The 25593-nt window shown below is 39.3% G+C and overlaps 1 protein-coding gene across 1 annotated transcript; it reads right to left on the bottom strand.

Moving 5' to 3' along the window:
• Positions 1-295: 295 nt before the first annotated feature.
• On the bottom strand, positions 296-16275 carry LOC117969029 (uncharacterized). Its single transcript, XM_059020857.1, has 6 exons — positions 15232-16275; positions 14523-14691; positions 13424-13517; positions 2124-2946; positions 1409-1582; positions 296-474 (listed from the first exon to the last, which is right to left on the bottom strand). The coding sequence occupies exons 1-6, from the start codon at positions 15656-15658 to the stop codon at positions 296-298; spliced, it is 1866 nt and encodes a 621-aa protein (XP_058876840.1). The 5' UTR covers positions 15659-16275.
• Positions 16276-25593: the final 9318 nt, after the last annotated feature.

Below are 25593 nucleotides of genomic sequence, written 5' to 3'. Positions count from 1 at the left end.
AAAAAAAAAATGTATATATATTTTCTAAATAACCGGCAATTTTTGTTCTACCTCTTTTCACCCTAATTTGGAATTACCAATTCAACTACTCCGTGCCACTCATGAGGGATGAGACAAAGCATGTGTCCTCCCGGTACATACGTCAAAGCCATACCTATTTTTCGCACCGCAAGCCCAGAGCTGCCACAGCCCAACTAACACTTTGATCGAAGGATTCAATGTAGCTGGAAACTGCTAACACCCTGAACCTACAGGAGTTGCTCGAGCTCTGTGAATTGAGGGAGCCCTAGTTGATTCAAACCCTCCCTACCCCAGCGATGCTCTGCCAATTGTGTGCCACCCCCACTGCAAACTCTCTGCCATGTTGGACAATGGCACAGGAGACCACCTCGCTGTCTCCTATCCTGCACTCAAGGTTGAGGCCTTTACCAGATATGCCACTCAGGAGCCCATATTTCAGAGTGCTTATATGATCTATAAATAAGACATACCTAGCATTACAGCTTACTGCAAGATTACTTACTTTTGACATAACAATTGCATTTTATTCTCTCCATTCAAAATCAGCAATTGCAGAAATGAGGGAAAGAACTCTTGGATTCACAGCATATTGCCTCTTATGTGGCTTCCGTTCGACCTTCGTCCCTTTGTCTGGATTTATTTTGAAGATGCATCTATTAGAAAGGAAAAAAATGCAAATATTTCATATATTCTTAAAGGGTAACAAAGGGTATTTTATGTGTGTGTGTGTGTGTGTGTGTTACATGTTCCCATGTGTTGCTACAGCTGTTTAGGTAAGGTGTGTGTATTATGTTAACATCTCAAACACCTTTTTACACTTCTAAATTGCAGCGTTCTCTTGTTCCGTTTCCAAGATGGCTTTGTATGGCCTTGCATGTATTTCAGAAAAAATGTGAATGAGATGGATTTACCAGTGATTGGGAGGATGATGTGGAAATGGAGTTCTGAAATACATGCAAGTCCATGCAAAGACATCTTGGAAACAGAACAAGAGAACGCTGCAATTCAAAAGTGTAAAGTGGTTGAGATGTAAAAAAAAATAATAATAATAAAACACACACACACCACACAATTAACACCTTAAACAGTTGAAGCAACATATGGGAACATTCATTATCTTTCAAAACACCCATAACAAAAGATAAAACGTGGGCATAGTATTTACAATGAATAGCTTAATCTATATATATTTTTTTTTATTTTACACATGCTTAAAATGCTCTTTGAAGTGTCAACTGTGGGTAATTTAACATTCAAATACAAAATATGAAAATTACCATTGTATTAGACTGATCATTACTGGTGTCACAAATGTTTGAGAAGTTTAAATCGCTCCACTATAAACAGGTTAAAGCGAAAACAAGGTACATATCCATGTGTTATGTACTGTACCTTTGAAGGAATTCAAGTGTTGCTCCCAACTCTGACGGGTAATGGATGTTCAAGCAGTAGTAGGATGCAAACATCATAAGCAAAGCTTCCACAAAATTAGTTTGTTGTTCTGTAACAACAACTTTATCAATGCTCAGCATTAAGCGGGATGCAGTCAGAAGGGAATCTCCTGCAGCAGGAAAAATATAAAAATAAAATTCAAGACGTTTGTTAAATTGACTTCATTATTTTCATTCTGAAGACAAACATTTTCAAACATACGTACATAAAAACACTCAAACCCGCTACAATTAATCATATAATTTACAGAAAGCCTTAGGGCTGCTGAAATTTCATATTAAATCATTCCTTAGCAGTTTACATAATGCGCCAGGTAATTCTAGCAAGAGAGTTGTGTACAAAACACTTATGTATTTAAAAGAACCTGGATATGATTTTTGGACTCTTAAGTTATTTAGTATGCGAGAAGAAACTAAATTAAAAAACACTCAAAACTGCTCATGAACCTTACACAATTATTTAAAATGTAATTTGGATGTAAGCAGATTGTTCACAAAGCATTTCTCTTCAGTCATTTCTCTGGGATACTAAAAATGCTGATTAAATTCAGATTATACTTCGTCCCCTTATTCCTCAGCCAAAAGTAAATAAAATAAAACAAAACTATTCAGCATGTGTCAAACAAATGCATGGATTACCAAAACACATACCACAGAAAATAATGCAAGGTGATGCAGGCAGATCAGATGTTGGCACTTCAGAAGGTAAGCAAGTGTCATCCACCTGGAAAAACATTTGCTTGTCGTCTTCACCAAAGTAAGCAAGCAGCAGCAAAACCAACCCTGGCATCTCCGGTAATTTAGACTTTGTGTCGCCCTTTGCAACTTCGATCTGTGCCAAAACTCTTGCAGTTTTTCTTTGTTTCTCATTGTTGAGAGTGTCCATGTAGGCCAGAATTCTGTGCGATTTGTTTTTTACGGTCTCAAAAAATTTCCCTTCTAATTGTACACCTGTAAGTGCCCTGAAGTGTGCTTGTATTCCTGGCATTTCAAACAGAAATGGCCACTCCCTCCTTATTTTTTCAGTTTCCATACCTCGTATGATGTCTTTTCTCTGAGTGTAGTACGTTGCCATCATTTTTTTGGTGATGATCTGTGTATCCCAGTTTCTTTCTCTGAACATGGTTTTCATTTCTTCTTGTTGCTGTTTTTGACTTGCAAGTGTCTCTGTGATTGGCAGGTGCTCGGGATCCCAGTTTATGCAACCGTAAGTGTCTTGAGGTAAAGCTCGTTCCTTTGCAGGAACTTCTTCCGTGTCGCTCCCACTACTGTGTTGAAACTGTCTTTTGGGGGTAGAAAACTGTGTACTCTTCACATTATCTGCTCTGCTCTGCAGCTGTTTTACCAAGGAATCATATCCACTGCCAACTATGTGGCCTTCGATAACATCCTGCAAAGATTTAGGATATTTTGCCACAATTCTTCTTGCTATATCTGCAAGATGTTTCTTTGAAGGCCTCTTGCAGACCCGTAACTTAATTAATAATGAGTCGTATCATTTCTCTGCGTTGCTTTGGCGATGGCCTTTCTTGCCTTTCTAACTTGTAAAGGAGGTCAGTAGGGAGTTTTTCCCATGGTATTTCAAACCGAAGGAACCAGTCAGCTTCCAAAGGTGAAAGTGATTCATCCAACTCGATACAACTCTGTGTAAAAGAGCACCCTGGGCTGGAGACTGTTGAGGTCTCTGTTCTGGATGAGCACGGACTGCTGGAAATCGTGGTTTCACCTTCAGAATTACAGAAAAAACATTAAGTTATTATTTCATTTTTTTTTGTTTTTGTTTTCCACCCCCCCACACACATTCCAGATTTTTTTAAACTTACAAAATTATCTTAGAGGTTTTGTAATTGGTTAAGTTTGTCCGTAATACACAATTAGTTAATTTTAACCGGCTTTTTATTAATTAAATTAGCAATAAGCAATGTATGTACATCCAAACAGTAAACATTTCTGTCATTTGTTAAAGGATTATGTGATGTAATTGCCACATTATTTTCTCTCATTCAACAATTCTAAATAAAAGTATACACAATGATATAGGCAAGAGACAAAATACAAAATGCAGGTTTTATGTATGTATATATACACAATATATATATATATATATATATATATATATATATATATATATATATATATATATATATATATATATATATATATATAAAAAATAAATAAATAGGTTTACTGCCAATTAAGCACTTGAAGACAATTGACTGAACTGTAATATACTCACATGTGACTGTAAAGCTGGCTAGGAGTTTTCGAACTTCTATTGGCTTGAGGACCATCAGGAGATCATCATCTTTTACAAATCTGAAATCATCCAGGATTTCTATACCCAGGTTTTTGAGTGTGTCCAAAATGTGGGAGTTTAAAACAGAATCCCCAGTGCTTTCCTGTACCATCTGTCAATTAAAATAAAATACAGAAGCAAGTGTGTGTGGGGTATATTACCGTCTGCATTTTGATTGAAAAATATCTATTCTGTAATAAATAAACATATTAGCTGTCTACATTTTACAGTATATCATTTTCTACCAATTTATAATTCAAATGTTTGGTTACGCCATTTAGTGGGTGCCTAACTACACTGTAAATAAATGCTGTATTTTTAGGTGGGATTAACCTTAATTTTTACATACATTTTTCAGTTTTTTTTAATTAAATGCAAAACATTTCAATATTACTGCAAAATACTTTTTAAAAAAATATGTACTATTAATTTTACGGAAATATACACTGAAAAACATGTACGTATGTAATTTGCTTACAAAATGATAAATTCCGTTAAATTAAAGAAGATAACTTTTAAAAAACCGCACAAGCTGTATTTATAACGACACAAACTTTAATGTTAATGTATGTAACTGTTATTTAAAAAACTGTAAATTACTTCTAAATTAATTATTTAACAGGCTTATCTGAGTTGAATTAAATAATGAAAAAAGCTAAAAGTGTTTACTTTTTAATGTCGTTCAGATTTGTTAAAATGAGTTGTGCTTTAGTTTTCTTCCTAAAATAATAGGTCTACTTAATTTCAATGACTGGAAATAAACAAGAAAAGCTGCACATTTCAAACTCAATTCCCGGAGGGCCGTGTGTAGCCTACGCTTTTCGTTCCACCCAAGTCCTCAATGACTTAATTTGATTAATTATTCAATTAGCTAGATACATTTAACACCTATCCAGGCCCCAAACTAGTATATGAGGATCGGCAACTGTACCTTGAATCAAATGCACGTTTCAACCATCAATTTAAAATAACCTCACAATTTAAAAACTATATATATATATATATATATATATTATATATATTATTTATATATATATATATATATATATATATATATATATATATATATATATATATATATGTGTTAAATCGAATGAATAATTAGATCAATTAAGTAATTGAGTACTTGTGTGAAATGAAAACTGAGTTTGACACTCCTCTTTTAAACCCTTCTCTCAAATATGGTTTGTGGTCACTTTATATCGATTTAAAAAGCGCTGCATTGATAACAAGCCAGCACTGCTGCACAGCCTCACTGACAAAGCCGACGAGCTGACGAAGCTCTGTTCACCACCACCCTGTTGTCAGTAAACTTTTTTTTTTTTTTTTTTAAAGGTCATATTGATGATTAATTCATTCATTTCTAATATTAATTATATATATATATATATATATATATATATATATATATATATATATATATATATATATATATATATATATAGTTGTATTAGTTGAACACTTATAAGAGAAGGAAATATTTCAAACTGTATCCCTCTACAAAGCGGAGCATGTGCTCCCTTTGCCAGACTACTAAGTACAGGCCTAAGCAATTTTATTTGTTGTATCAGATCTACATTAATGTAAGTGTGAAAGACTGACTAACAAGCGGCATGTGTGGAAGTAAGACTTAACTGCACATTTTTATTTTTCTTGTGTACAAAATTTTAATGTACGAATACTGTCAGCCCAGGAATATTTGCTAGCCTTTTATTACACGAATTTGACATATGAAACATTTTTGGCGCGAATAATACTATTGTAAATGCTTTCAGGATAACAGGTCGTCTTGTGTAATTCACCAGATATTTTGGCCACGATATTTCAGGACTTACAGTTTTTAAATTTTACCCAATGAAGAAAAAAATACTACTGTGTAGGGCATGTCAAAAATTCTTGCATATTAAAAAAAAAATCCTAATTTTAGGGAAATTATTTATGTTAGCCTGCGTGGTTCAGGGGGCGTGGAGCTGGGTGCTTCCAATCCTTCAATCTCCCAATTTTCTAATTTCCTCTTAATTAGCATCTATTTTCTATTTAAGCCCTGATCACCTGCACCTTTTCTGTCTAGTGTTTCGTTTTTGTAGCAAACGCTCAGACGCCGTCGTTTCGTGCTCCACCTCTAAATATCTAAACTTCGTTGCCTCGCTCTGCAGGTCATTTCTCTGCACAGCGTTGCCAAGATATATTATCAATCATTTTCCTACCTGCTCAGGTGATCCTTCTTTTCAGACAGCGTCTCTTTTCGGCTTCAAGAGCTCCAACGTTTGTCTTTCCTGTTCCATCCAGCAACAGCGCCGTTCAAGCGCAGCTTCATTACTCAACCTGTCTGCAACTTTATCAGAAAGACTAGTCCTCTGCTAAACTTTCAAGCTCCTTCGACAAGACATCGACATTCACGTTGTCAGCGATTGCCTTACTTTAAATCTGTTAAATCCACCTTTAAGCTTTGGCTGCGGAATCTTTCTTTACTCCTCGCCCGCAATCAGACGCCCCTCCCCCCGCTCCCACAGAGCCAGCACAATTACCGTTCCATCGGAAGATCCTGCCCTGGACCTCCATCAGCTACGTTCAACCTTTTAAAAGACATATCCTGCCCTTTTCAACCAGTGGCGGCTCGTGGTTTGACTGGTCACAACATGTTCCAACGACAGTGCTGCACTGCAACTTTTCCACCCGCGCCTTACAGACCATGGTTACCACGGCAACGCCCTCATTTGAGTGACTGCGGGGAGTGGTTTGTTGCGATGGTGACCAGGCAGCTTCATCAGGCTCTGCGTGCTCTGTGACTCAGTACTGCTGTCTTCCGGCTTCCTGTTGCTGCGCTTTCACAACTGGTGGAGACGAATTCAACGCGACGAATCATGACCTCTAAGTACTGCGTTTACTTATTTATATACATGACTAACTGTCCTAACATCTCTAGAACATTTATTATTTAAATCTAAGGGAATAAGCAAATGTTGTTCTACATAGACAAGGATTTTAATCGTAATAACTTCATAGATTCTACCCTGCTTCACTCAAGTCAATGGTTTAATTCCAATCATAACCTCTGGATGGCAGTATAATACCACAAGTTCTCTCTCTATATATTAAACGAGTTTGGTATCGCTGCGAAGCTCCGACACTACTGCTTTTCTATTTATTCTCGCAGTTATTCTCGGATTTCCACTCCTGCCTCATCCTTTGTCTATCTATATCAACTGACATTCTTCAATTTCAACTCTACCTACCACCCCCACCCTTCGAGGACATGCTCATGAAGCCACGCACTTGTCGGCTTTCTGTGATGCTCCGAATCTACCGTCACATTAACTTCCAGCTTCCCTGCACCAGGCTTCCATCCCAGTGACCTCTTCCTGTTCCCGGATTCGTGCTTCCTCATCTGGCTTCTCTCCTTCAAACTGACAAATTTCACCAAGGCACTTTATTCAACCTTCAAGTTTTCATTTCAGCAACGTGAGCTGCCAGTCAGAAACGGAAACCATGTCCTACAACTATCATCATTTCAGTCAAGTGTCCTCCTACCCTGCGATTAGACAATACACTCAGACTGCTTCCGACCAAATCAATAGATTTTGCAATAGCCTCAGAGCAACGCATTCTTTATCCTCTCAGGTTCTACAGCGGCCTCAGCTATGCATTCTTCATCTCTGGCTTTATCTAAATCACTTTTCACTCAAAGACCAATATCCACCGCATTCAGCAGATCTCTGTGCTCTACAGCAGACCACCACACTACCGATGGCAGTTCACCATTACAGATCACTGCTTCAGCGGATCTCTGCGCTCTGCAGCAGACCACCACACTCTTCCAATGGTAGTCCACCATTCACAATAACAGATCACTGCTTCAGCAGATCTCTCTTTCTGCAGCAGACCACTGCTCATCATTGACCGCGCTTCATCGTTACTTCTTTAGATCTCTGCACCATTCAGCAGATCCCGTCCCCTCTGTTAATTGCTCCTCACTGCAGCAGATCTCTGCTCCCTCTTCAGATCTACTCACTATTATAGCATGCAAAGTTGCTTTAGTTTACAGTTTAAATCTGTACCTGCACAACTCCAGAGCTTCCAACGCTTCCGTTTTCCTCCAATATGCAGATCACGGCAGCATTCCACAATCAAGGCTAATGCTAATCCCCATATTATCAAAATACGAGGTGCTTGACCTTCTCAGCAATCTATTCGGATGTCCTCACATCCTCTCAAATATTACAGCATTAATGCATGGTGAGAGACGTGGTATGAGACTGGAAATCTGTCTTGATTATGAGTTAAGGAGTTCCACTACTAGGAGAATGACTGGAGTTGTGAAACCCAATCTCTGAATGTGAGTTCACCTTTTCCATTTCAAGCAGACAGGATAGTAGCAGACCGCTGATCGATCCTGTATTAACTAACACATAGGATGGTCGACATCTCCTCTCTTCCCTTGTTTCCAGAAAATGGAGCACAAAGGGTGCTGAGCTTCCCCAGCAGTCAATTTACAATGTTCGTTCAGTTCCAGCCGCTACCTCAACCCTCAATTCCAGCTCCCCTTCGGCCTCTACTTTCGGTATCCAAGTTCCGTCAGCTGGTCCCATCTGCTGCCCCCCCCCCCCCCTCCAGACTCCTCAGCTTCATCAGCTGCTATTTGACTGAATCCTACTCTCAGTAACCTGCTTCAATCTGCTCCGCATTTCATGTCTGCATCCCTCGCCCTTCTTCGAGAGCTTCATATTCGACAGCTTGATCAGTGTGTTCAGCCTTCTGTGCCCAGAATCAGATTCATCCTATTCCTTCAAACAAACCAGATCCTGGCTTTCATCATCCATGGTAGGGATTCTCTCTCTCTTCCCCCCCCCCCCATTTTCTCCATACCAGCAGTTCGCCTGACCCTCCGTGAGATTCTTAAGAGCCTTCCCTTCTGCCTCCCCTTCCCGCCTGTCTACATCAATGAACATTCTCTGTTTGCTCATTCTACTCTTCGGAAACGCCACTTCACCCCATACAAGGATCTACCTATGGAGATCATCTGCATCTGAGCCCTCTTCTGTCTTCTCAGGAGCTCAGAATCCACAGTTTCTTCTACTTCTAATTTTACTCCATCATTCAGTTGTGTACCTCCACGACGGATCCATTTCAGCGTGGTCACTTCATTCAGCGGTCAAGCAGAGTCCCCTATCTGCCCATTCTTTTCAATGTCAAGGTATTTCTCTGCATCTCAGCCTTCTTCAGTCTCCTCAGAACTCGAAGTTTCTTCTGCTTCTAATTTACTTCATCATTTGGCCGTACCTCCAAGATGGATCAATTTCAGCATGGTTAGTTCATTCAGCTGTCAAGTAGAATCCACTATCTTCCCTTCTTTTCAACATCAAGGTATCTCCCCAGCAAGAAACCTTAACCCCCCCCCCGCCCCCTAGACCCTCGGTTCATCGATTCCTCTCACTCCTATCATCTCTCATCGCTGGTTCTCAACCCACCTCTCCACCCTCCAGAACAAGCCTCCTTCCTCAGCCCCCCTAAGGACCCTCAGTTAATTGATTCCTCTCGCTCCTATCATCTCTCATCACTGGTTCTCAACCCATCTCTCCACCCTCCAGAGCAAGCCTCCCTCCTCTACTCTACCCCACTCCTCGGATCACTCGTCACTGGATCTCAACCTACCTCGCCTCCAGAGCACGCCTCCCCTACCCCACCCCCCAAATCATTCTGTAGGCACAGCCCCCTCTACTGCAAGGGCCAACATCAATCACAGTCAGATCATGAGTGTGGGGAGTTGGCCCTCTTCTGCAGTGGATTCTTTCATTCATTCATTCTCCTCTCATAAAGTTGCAGCCCATTTTAAAATCGCTAGCATGCCCGGAGTGGGGGCTACCTGTCTGCCGGAGCCACCAGAGGTTTTCCCCTAATCGGCCTCAAGGGGTTTTTTCCTCTCCACTGAGTGGCAGGTATACACATAGTCGCATCCTACTAACAAATTACTAATCTCCCTCTGTTTGTCCTGTTTGTCCTTCTGGTCTTTTGTTTATGTTATGCGTAGGCATGTACTGTCTCTTGTTTGTCGCACGGTGTGGGAGTTTTCGTGAGGTGCCGGGGGTCCATCCTTTGGGGGGCAAGTGAGTCTCACTTCCCCGACCTCAGGGCTAGGCATCCGCCTCCCTTACCTTCAGGGGGGTTCTCACCATGTGAGTCAGAGCGGACCCCCGGCCAAACTCTGTTCTGTCGCAGCTCCTGCGCTCATCTTGCCTTACTCGAGGCTCTGTTCTATTCTGCCTCTCTTTCAGGACGTGGTCACTCGTGCCGAGTCCTATACTAACCTCAATGCTTTGTCCTTATTTCAGGTCCCAGGCAGCGTGACGTCTCGGCCTATCAGGGGTTTTACGAGCGCCTCTTACAGAAGTCTCAGATGCTGGGTACCTCTCCAATCTCCACTCGAGGGGCGGCTTTTCGAGTCATAACCCTCATCAGTGTTTTCGGTTGCTGGGTCCTCTGCCCCTGGGATGTGTCGGCATCGTCGCCCTCAGTCAGCGACCTCTTTTCTATCCTGTCCTCGATTGCTGGGTCCTTCGCCCCTGAGATGTGTCGGCATCGTCGCCCTCAGTCAGCGATCATCTTGTCTATCTCATTTCGGTTGCTGGGTCCTCTACCCCTGGGATGTGTCGGCATCGTCGCCCTCAGTCAGTGACCACCTTCTGTCCTACTAACAGCTCCTTGCTGCTTCTTCTGCCTTACTCTTCAACCCAGCTCACGCCCCGTGAAATGTTAGCTTGCGTGGTTCAGGGGGCGTGGAGCTGGGTGCTTCCAATCCTTCAATCTCCCAATTTTCTAATTTCCTCTTAATTAGCATCTATTTTCTATTTAAGCCCTGATCACCTGCACCTTTTCTGTCTAGTGTTTCGTTTTCCTCCTCCTCCCCTCCTCCTCCTTCTTACATGCCTTCGCATCGGTCGTCTCTGGGGGGCAAGTGAGTCTCACTTCCCCGACCTCAGGGCTAGGCATCCGCCTCCCTTACCTTCAGGGGGGTTCTCACCATGTGAGTCAGAGCGGACCCCCGGCCAAACTCTTTTCTGTCGCAGCTCCTGCGCTCATCTTGCCTTACTCGAGGCTCTGTTCTATTCTGCCTCTCTTTCAGGACGTGGTCACTCGTGCCGAGTCCTATACTAACCTCAATGCTTTGTCCTTATTTCAGGTCCCAGGCAGCGTGACGTCTCGGCCTATCAGGGGTTTTACGAGCGCCTCTTACAGAAGTCTCAGATGCTGGGTACCTCTCCAATCTCCACTCGAGGGGCGGCTTTTCGAGTCATAACCCTCATCAGTGTTTTCGGTTGCTGGGTCCTCTGCCCCTGGGATGTGTCGGCATCGTCGCCCTCAGTCAGCGATCATCTTGTCTATCTCATTTCGGTTGCTGGGTCCTCTACCCCTGGGATGTGTCGGCATCGTCGCCCTCAGTCAGTGACCACCTTCTGTCCTACTAACAGCTCCTTGCTGCTTCTTCTGCCTTACTCTTCAACCCAGCTCACGCCCCGTGAATTAGAATTTAAAGTGGTCAAACTTAGATAAGTATATTGCCATGTCGTTGTAATGCGGGTGAACAATACATAGTAACTATGAACATATTTTAAAGTACAACTATTATTACTCTACAGAATGTTCTTGGGGATTCACAGCAGCGTTGGAGGTGTAGTACTTTGATAATCTTGTTCAGACAACGCCATTTTCTCTCGCGGCATGTGCTCCATTTTGTGGGCATATTAGGAATTCTTAAACACTTATGGAGGTAATTATTTGAACATTTAAAGAGTCCACGCCTATATAAGTGTGTGTGTGCATATATATATGTATATAATATATATATATATATATATATATATATATATATATATATATATATATATAATATATATATATATAGATGCATAGATAGAAAGAGATCTCTCTCCATTTGGTTGTATTGTTTTATGAACGATTACATACACTGTAAAAAAAAACCCCGTAATTTTACGGTAATTGTGGCAGCCGAGCTGCACGGTGAATAACTGTAAAATAATAATCCGAACCGTAAATTGAATTACGGTTTAATTTGTAAAATAAATGGTTATTTTCATTGAAACACTACAGTTTACAACCGTAAATGTACTGTAAAAAAATGTAATAAATATAATTCTCCGTGATTCTACTGCAAAACTTTGTAAAATTTGCTTTAAAAAACATTAATATAACATTACCTCACCCTAGTTTTACATACTTATATTGTTAATTAATTGAGAAATTCCTGTAAAATAAATGTTTTTTCCCTTCCATTTTACTTCAATCTTCATTAATAAATAGGTTATACACTTTAAATTAGCAGTTTTCTACTGTGGAATGATGGTTTGTATATGTTATAATTAATGTTAAGTTTAGTCATTTTACTATGGAATACATTCATTTTCAGGTTATAGTGTCTGTACGATTTGTAAAAGCTCAACTATGTGCTTAATTATTAGTTAATTTACACGAAGTGTTAAACAGCAGAAAATAAATAATGAAAAACATTAACATTAACATGCTCAATGAATACAACTTTTCATTGAGCATTTTACTGAGCAAATACAAAATATACATATTCATTAGGCATGATAGCTTCTGTGTCATGGAGCCCCTATACAACCTTTTCAAAAATGCAGAAATTAACAAAAAATGCTCAATCACTCCTCAAGCTGAGTTATTATTTTAAATGTTAACATACCAGCTGCTAGGATACCAACAATGGTAAGCCTAGTACACAGTAAAACAATAAAACCATATTAAATATACTAAAACTGGCTACCGAACTGTGCCCTCACTTTCTCTTGGCATATTTCTACAGACAAATCAACAATTAACAGATACCAAGTGTTTTCCGCAATAATGTTGATCCAGGCCTTGTTGGACTCGGACAGTTCTCACAAACAAGTCCATGGTTCTTTCACAGCCATAATAGTGGAGTCAGTAGCACAACAGATGTTTTTGTTTTTAAATAGTGTTCAAACTGCTGTTTTTTGATTGAGCAGGCTAGGGCTGGGACCTGATCAAAAAAAAAAAAAAAAAACCTGTTACGACCCGCCAATCACACTTTACAAAACAGAATGTTATCGCTTTTTGTTGTTTTTTTAAATATCCAATTTCTCCTACTCATAAAACCAAAAAGCGATAACATTCCGTTTTGTAAAGTGTGATTGGTGGGTCGTCAAAGTTTTGATCAGGTCCCGGCCTAGGAGTCAAATGTGGAGAAGCAGCTTTGTGCTGCAGTTGACATGCTGGTGACTGAAAACCTGTATAAAAGAGAAAAAAAAATTAAACAGGCTTAGCTTAAAAAAAAAAAAAAAAAAAAAAAAAAATGTATATATATTTATATATTTTCTAAATAACCGGCAATTTTTGTTCTACCTCTTTTCACCCTAATTTGGAATTACCAATTCAACTACTCCGTGCCACTCATGAGGGATGAGACAAAGCATGTGTCCTACCGGTACATACGTCAAAGCCATACCTATTTTTCGCACCGCAAGCCCAGAGCTGCCACAGCCCAACTAACACTTTGATCGAAGGATTCAATGTAGCTGGAAACTGCTAACACCCTGAACCTACAGGAGTTGCTCGAGCTCTGTGAATTGAGGGAGCCCTAGTTGATTCAAACCCTCCCTACCCCAGCGATGCTCTGCCAATTGTGTGCCACCCCCACTGCAAACTCTCTGCCATGTTGGACAATGGCACAGGAGACCACCTCGCTCTCTCCTATCCTGCACTCAAGGTTGAGGCCTTTAAAAGATATGCCACTCAGGAGCCCATATTTCAGAGTGCTTATATGATCTATAAATAAGACATACCTAGCATTACAGCTTACTGCAAGATTACTTACTTTTGACATAACAATTGCATTTTATTCTCTCCATTCAAAATCAGCAATTGCAGAAATGAGGGAAAGAACTCTTGGATTCACAGCATATTGCCTCTTATGTGGCTTCCGTTCGACCTTCGTCCCTTTGTCTGGATTTATTTTGAAGATGCATCTATCAGAAAGGAAAAAAATGTAAATATTTCATATATTCTTAAAGGGTAACAAAGGGTATTTTATTTGTGTGTGTGTGTGTGTGTTACATGTTCCCATGTGTTGCTACAGCTGTTTAGGTAAGGTGTGTGTATTATGTTAACATCTCAAACACTTTTTTACACTTCTAAATTGCAGCGTTCTCTTGTTCCGTTTCCAAGATGGCTTTGTATGGCCTTGCATGTATTTCAGAAAAAATGTGAATGAGATGGATTTACCAGTGATTGGGAGGATGATGTGGAAATGTAGTTCTGAAATACATGCAAGTCCATGCAAAGACATCTTGGAAACAGAACAAGAGAACGCTGCAATTCAAAAGTGTAAAGTGGTTGAGATGTAAAAAAAAATAATAATAATAAAACACACACACACCACACAATTAACACCTTAAACAGTTGAAGCAACATATGGGAACATTCATTATCTTTCAAAACACCCATAACAAAAGATAAAACGTGGGCATAGTATTTACAATGAATAGCTTAATCTATATATTTTTTTTTATTTTACACATGCTTAAAATGCTCTTTGAAGTGTCAACTGTGGGTAATTTAACATTCAAATACAAAATATGAAAATTACCATTGTATTAGACTGATCATTACTGGTGTCACAAATGTTTGAGAAGTTTAAATCGCTCCACTATAAACAGGTTAAAGCGAAAACAAGGTACATATCCATGTGTTATGTACTGTACCTTTGAAGAAATTCAAGTGTTGCTCCCAACTCTGACGGGTAATGGATGTTCAAGCAGTAGCAGGATGCAAACATCATAAGCAAAGCTTCCACAAAGTTAGTTTGTTGTTCTGTAACAACAACTTTATCAATGCTCAGCATTAAGCGGGATGCAGTCAGAAGGGAATCTCCTGCAGCAGGAAAAATATAAAAATAAAATTCAAGACGTTTGTTAAATTGACTTCATTATTTTCATTCTGAAGACAAACATTTTCAAACATACGTACATAAAAACACTCAAACCCGCTACAATTAATCATATAATTTACAGAAAGCCTTAGGGCTGCTGAAATGTCATATTAAATCATTCCTTAGCAGTTTACATAATGCGCCAGGTAATTCTAGCAAGAGAGTTGTGTACAAAACACTTACGTATTTAAAAGAACCTGGATATGATTTTTGGACTCTAAGTTATTTAGTATGCGAGAAGAAACTAAATTAAAAAACACTCAAAACTGCTCATGAACCTTACACAATTATTTTAAATGTAATTTGGATGTAAGCAGATTGTTCACAAAGCATTTCTCTTCAGTCATTTCTCTGGGATACTAAAAATGCTGATTAAATTCAGATTATACTTCGTCCCCTTATTCCTCAGCCAAAAGTAAATAAAATAAAACAAAACTATTCAGCATGTGTCAAACAAATGCATGGATTACCAAAACACATACCACAGAAAATAATGCAAGGTGATGCAGGCAGATCAGATGTTGGCACTTCAGAAGGTAAGCAAGTGTCATCCACCTGGAAAAACATTTGCTTGTCGTCTTCACCAAAGTAAGCAAGCAGCAGCAAAACCAACCCTGGCATCTCCGGTAATTTAGACTTTGTGTCGCCCTTTGCAACTTCGATCTGTGCCAAAACTCTTGCAGTTTTTCTTTGTTTCTCATTGTTGAGAGTGTCCATGTAGGCCAGAATTCTGTGCGATTTGTTTTTTACGGTCTCAAAAAATTTCCCTTCTAATTGTACACCTGTAAGTGCCCTGAAGTGTGCTTGTAATCCTGGCATTTCAAACAGAAATGGCCACTCCCTCCTTATTTTTTCAGTTTCCATACCTCGTATGATGTCTTTTCTCTGAGTGTAGTACGTTGCCATCATTTTTTTTGGTGATGATCTGTGTATCCCAGTTTCTTTCTCTGAACATGGTTTTCATTTCTTCTTGTTGCTGTTTTTGACTTGCAAGTGTCTCTGTGATTGGCAGGTGCTCGGGATCCCAGTTTATGCAACCGTAAGTGTCTTGAGGTAAAGCTCGTTCCTTTGCAGGAACTTCTTCCGTGTCGCTCCCACTACTGTGTTGAAACTGTCTTTTGGGGGTAGAAAACTGTGTACTCTTCACATTATCTGCTCTGCTCTGCAGCTGTTTTACCAAGGAATCATATCCACTGCCAACTATGTGGCCTTCGATAACATCCTGCAAAGATTTAGGATATTTTGCCACAATTCTTCTTGCTATATCTGCAAGATGTTTCTTTGAAGGCCTCTTGCAGACCCGTGACTTAATTAATAATGAGTCGTATCATTTCTCTGCGTTGCTTTGGCGATGGCCTTTCTTGCCTTTCTAACTTGTAAAGGAGGTCAGTAGGGAGTTTTTCCCATGGTATTTCAAACCGAAGGAACCAGTCAGCTTCCAAAGGTGAAAGTGATTCATCCAACTCGATACAACTCTGTGTAAAAGAGCACCCTGGGCTGGAGACTGTTGAGGTCTCTGTTCTGGATGAGCACGGAGTGCTGGAAATCGTGGTTTCACCTTCAGAATTACAGAAAAAACATTAAGTTATTATTTCATTTTTTTTTGTTTTTGTTTTCCACCCCCCCACACACATTCCAGATTTTTTTAAACTTACAAAATTATCTTAGAGGTTTTGTAATTGGTTAAGTTTGTCCGTAATACACAATTAGTTAATTTTAACCGGCTTTTTATTAATTAAATTAGCAATAAGCAATGTATGTACATCCAAACAGTAAACATTTCTGTCATTTGTTAAAGGATTATGTGATGTAATTGCCACATTATTTTCTCTCATTCAACAATTCTAAATAAAAGTATACACAATGATATAGGCAAGAGACAAAATACAAAATGCAGGTTTTATGTATGTATATATACACTATATATATATATATATATATATATATATATATATATATATATATATATATATATATATATATATATATATAAAATAAATAAATAGGTTTACTGCCAATTAAGCACTTGAAGACAATTGACTGAACTGTAATATACTCACATGTGACTGTAAAGCTGGCTAGGAGTTTTTCGAACTTCTATTGGCTTGAGGACCATCAGGAGATCATCATCTTTTACAAATCTGAAATCATCCAGGGTTTCTACACCCAGGTTTTTGAGTGTGTCCAAAATGTGGGAGTTTAAAACAGAATCCCCAGTGCTTTCCTGTACCATCTGTCAATTAAAATAAAATACAGAAGCAAGTGTGTGTGGGGTATATTACCGTCTGCATTTTGATTGAAAAATATCTATTCTGTAATAAATAAACATATTAGCTGTCTACATTTTACAGTATATCATTTTCTACAAATTTATAATTCAAATGTTTGGTTACGCCATTTAGTGGGTGCCTAACTACACTGTAAATAAATGCTGTATTTTTAGGTGGGATTAACCTTAATTTTTACATACATTTTTCAGTTTTTTTTATTTAAATGCAAAACATTTCAATATTACTGCAAAATACTTTTTTTAAAAAATATGTACTATTAATTTTACGGAAATATACACTGGAAAACATGTACGTATGTAATTTGCTTACAAAATGATGAATTCCGTTAAATTAAAGAAGATAACTTTTAAAAAACCGCACAAGCTGTATTTATAACGACACAAACTTTAATGTTAATGTATGTAACTGTTATTTAAAAAACTGTAAATTACTTCTAAATTAATTATTTAACAGGCTTATCTGAGTTGAATTAAATAATGAAAAAAGCTAAAAGTGTTTACTTTTTAATGTCGTTCAGATTTGTTAAAATGAGTTGTGCTTTAGTTTTCTTCCTAAAATAATAGGTCTACTTAATTTCAATGACTGGAAATAAACAAGAAAAGCTGCACATTTCAAACTCAATTCCCGGAGGGCCGTGTGTAGCCTACGCTTTTCGTTCCACCCAAGTCCTCAATGACTTAATTTGATTAATTATTCAATTAGCTAGATACATTTAACACCTATCCAGGCCCCAAACTAGTATGTGAGGATCGGCAACTGTACCTTGAATCAAATGCACATTTCAACCATCAATTTAAAATACCTCGCAATTTAAAAACAATATATATATATATATATATATATATATATATATATATATATATATATATATATATATATATATATGTTAAATCGAATGAATAATAAGTCAATTAAGTAATTAAGGATTGAGGACTTGTGTGAAATGAAAACTGAGTTTGACACTCCTCTTTTAAACCCTTCTCTCAAATATGGTTTGTGGTCACTTTATATCGATTTAAAAAGCGCTGCATTGATAACAAGCCAGCACTGCTGCACAGCCTCACTGACAAAGCCGACGAGCTGACGAAGCTCTGTTCACCACCACCCTGTTATCAGTAAACTTTCTTTTTTTTTTTTTTTAAAGGTCATATTGATGATTAATTCATTCATTTCTAATATTAATTAATATATATATATATATATATATATATATATATATATATATATATATATATATATATATAGTTGTATTAGTTGAACACTTATAAGAGAAGGAAATATTTCAAACTGTATCCCTCTACAAAGCGGAGCATGTGCTCCCTTTGCCAGACTACTAAGTACAGGCCTAAGCAATTTTATTTGTTGCATCAGATCTACATTAATGTAAGTGTGAAAGACTGACTAACAAGCGGCATGTGTGGAAGTAAGACTTAACTGCACATTTTTATTTTTCTTGTGTACAAAATTTTAATGTACGAATACTGTCAGCCCAGGAATATTTGCTAGCCTTTTATTACACGAATTTGACATATGAAACATTTTTGCGCGAATAATACTATTGTAAATGCTTTCAAGATAACAGGTCGTCTTGTGTAATTCACCAGATATTTTGTCCACGATATTTCTGGACTTACAGTATTTAAATTTTACCCAATGAAGAAAAAATACTACTGTGTAGGGCATGTTAAAAATTCTTGCATATTAAAAAAAAAATCCTAATTTTAGGGAAATTATTTTTAGAATTTAAAGTGGTCAAACTTAGGTAAGTATATTGCCATGTCGTTGTAATGTGGGTGAACAATACATAGTAAATATGAACATATTTTAAAGTACAACTATTATTACTCTACAGAATGTTCTTGGGGATTCACAGCAGCGTTGGAGGTGTAGTACTTTGATAATCTTGTTCAGACAACGCCATTTTCTCTCGCGGCATGTGCTCCATTTTGTGGGCATATTAGGAATTCTTAAACTCTTATGGAGGTAATTATTTGAACATTTAAAGAGTCCACGCCTATATAAGTGTGTGTGTGTGCATATATATATATATATATATATATATATATATATATATATATATATATATATATATATATATATATAGATATATAGATGCATAGATAGAAAGAGATCTCTCTCCATTTGGTTGTATTGTTTTATGAACGATTACATACACTGTAAAAAAACCCCGTAATTTTACGGTAATTGTCTGGCAGCCGAGCTGCACGGTGAATAACTGTAAAATAATAATCCGAACCGTAAATTGAATTACGGTTTAATTTGTAAAATAAATGGTTATTTTCATTGAAACACTACAGTTTACAACCGTAAATGTACTGTAAAAAATGTAATAAATATAATTCTCCGTGATTCTACTGCAAAACTTCGTAAAATTTGCTTTAAAAAACATTAATATAACATTACCTCACCCTAGTTTTACATACTTATATTGTTAATTAATTGAGAAATTCCTGTAAAATAAATGTTTTTTCCCTTCCATTTTACTTCAATCTTCATTAATAAATAGGTTATACACTTTAAATTAGCAGTTTTCTACTGTGGAATGATGGTTTGTATATGTTATAATTAATGTTAAGTTTAGTCATTTTACTATGGAATACATTCATTTTCAGGTTATAGTGTCTGTACGATTTGTAAAAGCTCAACTATGTGCTTAATTATTAGTAATTTACACGAAGTGTTAAACAGCAGAAAATAAATAATGAAAAACATTAACAAGTATCCCTTAAGCTTTCAGAATTTTATTACAACTTTTCATTGAGCATTTTACTGAGCAAATACAAAATATACATATTCATTAGGCATGATAGCTTCTGTGTCATGGAGCCCCTATACAACCTTTTCAAAAATGCAGAAATTAACAAAAAATGCTCAATCACTCCTCAAGCTAAGTTATTATTTTAAATGTTAACATACCAGCTGCTAGGATACCAACAATGGTAAGCCTAGTACACAGTAAAACAATAAAACCATATTAAATATACTAAAACTGGCTACCGAACTGTGCCCTCACTTTCTCTTAGCATATTTCTACAGACAAATCAACTATTAACAGATACCAAGTGTTTTCCGCAATAATGTTGATCCAGGCCTTGTTGGACTCGGACAGTTCTCACAAACAAGTCCATGGTTCTTTCACAGCCGTAATAGTGGAGTCAGTAGCACAACAGATGTTTTTGTTTTTAAATAGTGTTCAAACTGCTGTTTTTTGATTGAGCAGGCTAGGGCTGGGACCTGATCAAAAAAAAAAAAAAACCTGTTACGACCCGCCAATCACACTTTACAAAACAGAATGTTATCGCTTTTTGTTGTTTTTGTAAATATCCAATTTCTCCTACTCATAAAACCAAAAAGCGATAACATTCCGTTTTGTAAAGTGTGATTGGTGGGTCGTCAAAGTTTTGATCAGGTCCCGGCCTAGGAGTCAAATGTGGAGAAGCAGCTTTGTGCTGCAGTTGACATGCTGGTGACTGAAAACCTGTATAAAAGAGAAAAAAAAATTAAACAGGCTTAGCTTAAAAAAAAAAAAAAAAAAAAAAATGTATATATATTTATATATTTTCTAAATAACCGGCAATTTTTGTTCTACCTCTTTTCACCCTAATTTGGAATTACCAATTCAACTACTCCGTGCCACTCATGAGGGATGAGACAAAGCATGTGTCCTCCCGGTACATACGTCAAAGCCATACCTATTTTTCGCACCGCAAGCCCAGAGCTGCCACAGCCCAACTAACACTTTGATCGAAGGATTCAATGTAGCTGGAAACTGCTAACACCCTGAACCTACAGGAGTTGCTCGAGCTCTGTGAATTGAGGGAGCCCTAGTTGATTCAAACCCTCCCTACCCCAGTGATGCTCTGCCAATTGTGTGCCACCCCCACTGCAAACTCTCTGCCATGTTGGACAATGGCACAGGAGACCACCTCGCTCTCTCCTATCCTGCACTCAAGGTTGAGGCCTTTACCAGATATGCCACTCAGGAGCCCATATTTCAGAGTGCTTATATGATCTATAAATAAGACATACCTAGCATTACAGCTTACTGCAAGATTACTTACTTTTGACATAACAATTGCATTTTATTCTCTCCATTCAAAATCAGCAATTGCAGAAATGAGGGAAAGAACTCTTGGATTCACAGCATATTGCCTCTTATGTGGCTTCCGTTCGACCTTCGTCCCTTTGTCTGGATTTATTTTGAAGATGCATCTATTAGAAAGGAAAAAAATGCAAATATTTCATATATTCTTAAAGGGTAACAAAGGGTATTTTATGTGTGTGTGTGTGTGTGTGTTACATGTTCCCATGTGTTGCTACAGCTGTTTAGGTAAGGTGTGTGTATTATGTTAACATCTCAAACACTTTTTTACACTTCTAAATTGCAGCGTTCTCTTGTTCCGTTTCCAAGATGGCTTTGTATGGCCTTGCATGTATTTCAGAAAAAATGTGAATGAGATGGATTTACCAGTGATTGGGAGGATGATGTGGAAATGTAGTTCTGAAATACATGCAAGTCCATGCAAAGACATCTTGGAAACAGAACAAGAGAACGCTGCAATTCAAAAGTGTAAAGTGGTTGAGATGTAAAAAAAATAAATAATAATAAAACACACACACACCACACAATTAACACCTTAAACAGTTGAAGCAACATATGGGAACATTCATTATCTTTTAAAACACCCATAACAAAAGATAAAACATGGGCATAGTATTTACAATGAATAGCTTAATCTATATATTTTTTTTTATTTTACATGTTAGCTAGCGAGGTTCGGGGGGCGTGGAGCTGGGGGGGCGGCTAATCTCTAATGTTTCAATTTTCTAATCTCCAGTTAATTAGTTTCTATTTACTATTTAAGCCCTGATCACCTGCACCTTTTCTGTCTAGTGTTTCCTTTTTTGTAGCAAACGCTTAGACGCCGTCGTTTCGTGCTTCATCGCTAATATCTAAACTTCGTTGCCTCGCTCACGCAGGTCGTTTCTCTGCACATCGCTGCCAAGATATTATCAATCATTTTCTTACCTGCTCAGGTGATCTTTCTTTTCATTCAGCTTCTCTTTTCGGCTCCAGAGCTCCAACGTTACTCTTTCCTGTTCCATTCAGTCTCCACCTCGGCATCATAGCCGTCCAAAGCGCAGCTTCATTACTCAACTTGTCTGCAACCTTATCAGAAAGTCTGGTCCTCCGTTAAACTTTCAAGCTCCTTCGACATGACATCGACATTCCTGTTGTCTGCGATTGCCTTACCTTAGCTCTATTTAATTCTACTACGAAGTTTTGTCGGCGGAATCTTTCTTTACTCCTCGCCTGCAATCAGACGCCCCTCCCCCCGCTCCCACAGAGCCAGCACAATTACCGTTTCATCAGAAGATCCTGCCCTGGACCTCCATCAGCTACGTTCAACCTTTTAAAGACGTATCCAGCCCATTCTAAACTCCATTTTTAACCAATGGCGGCTCGTGACTTGACTAGTCACAACATTCTCCAACGACACTATTGTTCTGTAACTTTTCCACCGGCGCCTCACAGACTATGGTTACCACGGCAACGCCCTTATTGAGTGACTGCGGGGAGTGGTAAGTCGTCATGGTGACCAGGCAGCTTCAGCAGGCTCTGCGTGCTCTGCGCCTCAGCACTGCATTCTTCCGGCTTCCTGTTACTGCGCTTTCACAACTGGCGGAGACGAATTCAACGCGCCGAACCATGACATCTAAATACTGTGTTAACTTATTTATATTCATGACTATCTGTCCTAAACATGTCTAGAATATTTATTATTCAAATCTAAAGGAATAAGCAAATGTTGTTCTACATAGACAATGATTTTAATCGTAATAACTTCATAGATTCTACCCTGATTCACTCAAGTCAATGATGTAATTCCAATCATAACCTCTGGATGGCAGTATAATACCACAAGCTCTCTCTCTATACATTAAACCATTTTGGTTTCGCTGCAAAGCTCGGACACTACAGCTTTTCTATCTATTCACGCAGTTCTCACTCGGATGGATTCTCGGGAGTTCTCATCCCGTCTATCTATATCAAATGACATTCTTCAATTTCAACTCTTACCCCCCCCTCCTCCCCCCGCCCCTTTGAGGCGGACTGCTCCCGACCAAATCAATAGATTTTTCAACAGCCTCAGAGCAGCGGATTCTTCCTCCTCTTGGGTTCTACAGCGGCCTCAGCTCTATGTATTCTCCATCTCTGGCTTCATCTAAATCACTTTAATTTACAGTCCAATATCCACCACATTCAGCAGATGTCTGTGCTCTACAGCAGATTATCACACTACCGATGGCAATCCACCATTCACTATTACAGATCCCTGCTTCAGCAGATATCTGCGTTCTGCAGCATACCACCATGCTCTACCAATGGCAGTCCACCATTCACAATAACAGATCACTGCTTCAGCAGATCTCTCTCTCTCTTTCTACAGCAGACCACCGCTCATTATTGACAGCACTTCTTTGTTTACTTCCTCAGATCTCTGCACCGTTTAGCAGATCCCGTCCTCTACTGTTAAATGCTCCTCACTGCAGCAGATCTCTGCTCCCTCTTCAGATCTACTCACTATTATAGCATGCAAGTTGCTTTAGTTCAGTATAAATCTGTACCTGCACTACTCCAGATCTTCCAACGCTTCCACTTTCCTCCAATACGCAGATCAGGAAGCATTCCGCAGTCAAGGCTAATGCTAATCCCCATCTAATCAAAAATACGAGGTGCTTGTCTTTCTCAGAAAATGTAGCACAAAGCGCGCTGAGCTTCCCCAGCAGTCGATTTACACACATTCGTTCAGTTCCAGCTGCTACCTCAACTGTCAGTTACAGCTCCCCTTCGGCCTCCACTTTTAGTATTCAAGTTCCGTCGACTGGTCCCGTCTGCTGTGTGACCCCCCCCCCCCCCCCCCCGCTTCACCAGCCGTCATCTGACTGAATCTTACTCTCAGTAACCTCCTTCAGTCTGCTCAGCATTTCATATCTGCAGCTCTCTCCCTCCTTCGTCAGCTTCATATTGTACAGCTTGGTCAGTGTTTTGAACGTTCTGTGCCAGAATCGGATTCATCCTATTCCTTCAAATCAAACCAGATCATGGCTTTCATCGTCCAGCCAGGGATTTTTCTTCCCACCATTCTCTCCATACCAGTAGTTTGTCTGACTCTTTGCGGAATCTTCAAAGTCCCCCCCCCCCCCCCCCCCCCGCTGCACCTTCCCGCCTGCCCATATCAACAGACATTCTCCATTCACTCATCTCTACTCTTTGGAAAGTTTGCTTGTCCCCTTACGAAGATCTCCTCATGGAGACCATCTGCCTAACAGCTGATTCTTAAGAGCCTTCCCTTCTGCCTCACCTTCCCGCTGTCCGCATCAATGACCATTCTCAGTTTGCTCATTCTACTCTTCTGAAACGCCACTTCTCCCCATACAAGGATCTACCTATGGAGATCATCTGCATCTGAGCCCTCTTCGGTCTCCTTAGGAGCTCAGAATTCACAGTTCTAATTTACTCCATCATTCAGTTGTGTACCTCCAGACGGATCCATTTCAGCACGGTCAGTTAATTCAGCTGTCAAGCAGATTCCCCTATCTGACCCTTATTTTCAATGTCAAGGTATCTCTCTGCTTCTCGGGCCTTCTTCGGCTTCCTCAGAAGCTCAGACTTCACAGTTCCTTCAGCTTCAAGCTTCCCTGCAGCGACGAAGATCTCCTAATCAGCCAACCTCTCCACCCTCCTTTCTAGAGCAGGCCTCCCTCCTCAGCTGTATTCTCCCCATTCATTTCGTATAGGTGCAGCTACCTCCGCTGCAAGAGCCAGCATCAACCACAGTCTGATCAAGACCATGGGCCGCTGGTCCTCTTCCGCAGTAGATTATTACGTTTAGAACTCGCAGTTTCTTCTGCTTCTAATTTACTTCACCATTCGGTCGTACCTCCAAGAGGGATCAATTTCAACGTGGTTAGTCCATTCAGCAGTCAAGAAGAGTCCCCTATCTGCCCCTTTCATCAGCAAGGTATCTCCCCAGCAAGAACCCCCCCCTCCCCAGGACCCTCAGTTCATTGATTCCTCTCGCTCCTATCATCACTCATTGCTGGTTCTCAACCCACCTTCCACCCTCCAGAGCAAGCCTCCCTCCTCTACTCCACCCCCTCATTGATTTCTCTCGCTCCTAGGATCACTCGTCACTGGATTCCAACCTACCTCGCCACCAGAGCGGGCCTTATTACGTTCATTCAGCTCCTCCGATATAGTTGCAGCCCATTTTAAAATCGCTAGCATGCCCGGAGTGGGGGCTACCTGTTCGCCGGGGCCACCAGAGGTTTTCCCCTAATCTGCCTCAAGGGGTTTTTTCCTCTCCACTGAGCGGCAGGTATACACATAGTCTCATCCTACTAACAAATTTACTAATCTCCCTCTGTTCGTCCTGTTCGTCATTCTGGTCTTTTGTGTATGTTTTATGCGTTGGCATGTGCTGTCTTGTTTGTTTCACGGTGTGGGAGTTTTCGTGAGGTGCCGGG

This window comes from Acipenser ruthenus, unplaced genomic scaffold (genome assembly GCF_902713425.1).
Source record: "Acipenser ruthenus unplaced genomic scaffold, fAciRut3.2 maternal haplotype, whole genome shotgun sequence".
NCBI classification, from domain to species: domain Eukaryota; kingdom Metazoa; phylum Chordata; class Actinopteri; order Acipenseriformes; family Acipenseridae; genus Acipenser; species Acipenser ruthenus.
This window is presented reverse-complemented; position numbering and strand designations above follow the sequence as displayed.

Excerpts from the sequence above, each read along its gene's own strand:
- LOC117969029 (XM_059020857.1), bottom strand. The coding sequence starts at position 15,658 with ATGATGGCAACGTACTACACTCAGAGAAAAGACATCATACGAGGTATG. Across the intron at positions 14,692-15,231 it reads ACCTTGCATTATTTTCTGTG|GAGATTCCCTTCTGACTGCA; the intron begins GTATGTGTTTTG and ends TTCCTGCTGCAG. Across the intron at positions 2,947-13,423 it reads ATTGGCAGAGCATCGCTGGG|TTACGGGTCTGCAAGAGGCC; the intron begins GTAGGGAGGGTT and ends TTATTAATTAAG.